This window comes from Fukomys damarensis, unplaced genomic scaffold (genome assembly GCF_012274545.1).
Source record: "Fukomys damarensis isolate Sample0158 unplaced genomic scaffold, DMR_v1.0_HiC HiC_scaffold_12, whole genome shotgun sequence".
In the NCBI taxonomy this organism is placed as follows: Eukaryota; Metazoa; Chordata; class Mammalia; order Rodentia; family Bathyergidae; genus Fukomys; species Fukomys damarensis.
Window position 1 is genome coordinate 3,318,973 of NW_022900924.1, and position 1,455 is coordinate 3,320,427.

At 58.6% G+C, this 1,455-nt stretch overlaps 1 protein-coding gene across 1 annotated transcript in view; it reads right to left on the reverse strand.

The window, feature by feature from the left end:
* Rasl10a (RAS like family 10 member A) overlaps nt 1-100 on the reverse strand; it is a 3,006-nt gene extending 2,906 nt beyond the window's left edge. Inside the window, exon 1 of the mRNA XM_033762273.1 lies at nt 18-100. Within this exon, the coding sequence (XP_033618164.1) occupies nt 18-100 (83 nt within the window). The remainder of the gene's footprint in view (nt 1-17) is intronic.
* Between the last annotated feature and the right edge of the window lie 1,355 nt (nt 101-1,455).

Consider the following 1,455-nt stretch of genomic DNA (forward strand, 5'->3'; position numbering starts at 1 on the left):
CACCGCACCCTCCTCACCGCCCTCCGAGCACCGCCGGTCCCTGTCCGAGCTGGCTCCGGACCAGACCTGAGCCCTGGAGTCCGGCCGCCCGGGGTCCCATCGGGTCCCATCTGTGTGACCTTGGTGAACAACCGCACTGCGCCGGGTCGCTGTTCTGCAGCAACCAAGGCAGGCACCTGCCTCCGGGGGCTTCTGTGAGAACCTGCTGAGCGCAGACCCCTTTCTGAGCTGTGCGGTCCTTGAACCTTCTGTCCCAGCCTGGTGTCCCCGCTGGAGAGACGGGGAAGCAGGCCGGAGAAGGAGATCGCCACGGTTCGAAGGGCAGAAGGGCAGGGAGGCCCCAGGCCCCCGGCCGGCCTTGCCCCCTCTCCCCCACCCGCGGGGTAAGGAGCCGCACTGCACGTTTCAAACGACCGCCCTGGAGGAGAGGGAGGGGCCGGCGGGAGGGACCCGTCTGGCACACACTGAGTCACACAGTAGCGCAGCCCCAGATCCCTGCCTCAGCAAGGCTGGCGGTGAATAAATATAGAAAAATCCAAAAATTAGCGACACCACCCCCATTGCTGCAAAGAACAAGTTCCCTACGGTGATCTTCACCTGTAGCCTGCCTGACAGGGGTGCAGCCTCCGAACCAGATTCCCAGGACCCAATCCCCTCTTCCCCTGTACACTGGGGCTCCCATATTCCTGCCCTCACCCAGGTTCTGGATGAAATGCGCAGGTGTCGGTTTCTGCACTGACTGGGGTTTGTGGTTGTTTGTTGGGTTTGGTCTTTTGGCCACAGAGTTTCGCTTTCAGGCTGGCCTTGTACTCGCTGGGATTAGAGGCATGTGCCGTCATGCCGGACGTTTCCCTTCACTCAGTTTCCCCTCTTATACTGTAGTTTTCAGACGTCTGGATTTTTAAAATTTTCAGTCTTCTGGTTTTCCGTGTCCGTTGTGGTTTGGTTTGCAGTACTGGGGATGGAACCCAGGGCCTCTAGCACTGAAAGCCTACCACTGAGCTACATCCTCAGCCCTTTTCATTTTAGAGAAAGGGTCTTGCAGTCCTTTTGTCTTAGCCTCCCCAGTAGCTGGGTTTGCAAGCGTGAGCTGCCATGCCCACCTAAGGCTTCTGGGTTTTGTGAACTGCATCCCATCCTTTGGAGAAATACGGGAGGGAATGGACTCAGCCCCCCTCCCCCTTGGCATGCAGCAGGTTGTGGGTAGACAGCAGTGTGGTCTTGCTAATCTCTTCTCACTGCTGCAGGAGCAGAGTCTGTTCTGAGTTCTCTGGAAAGCTCCCTCAATTCCTGTCCTGACGCAGAGCCCTCTTCCTGGGCAGGGCATCTCTGAAAACTACGAGGACTGTGTGATGCCCCTCCGGGCCCAGTGTGCTTCTCAACATGTGCGTTTGGTGGGCCAGGGATTCAGCTCAGTGGTGCTGCTGCCTGCCTCACAAGCACAAGGTCCCGAGT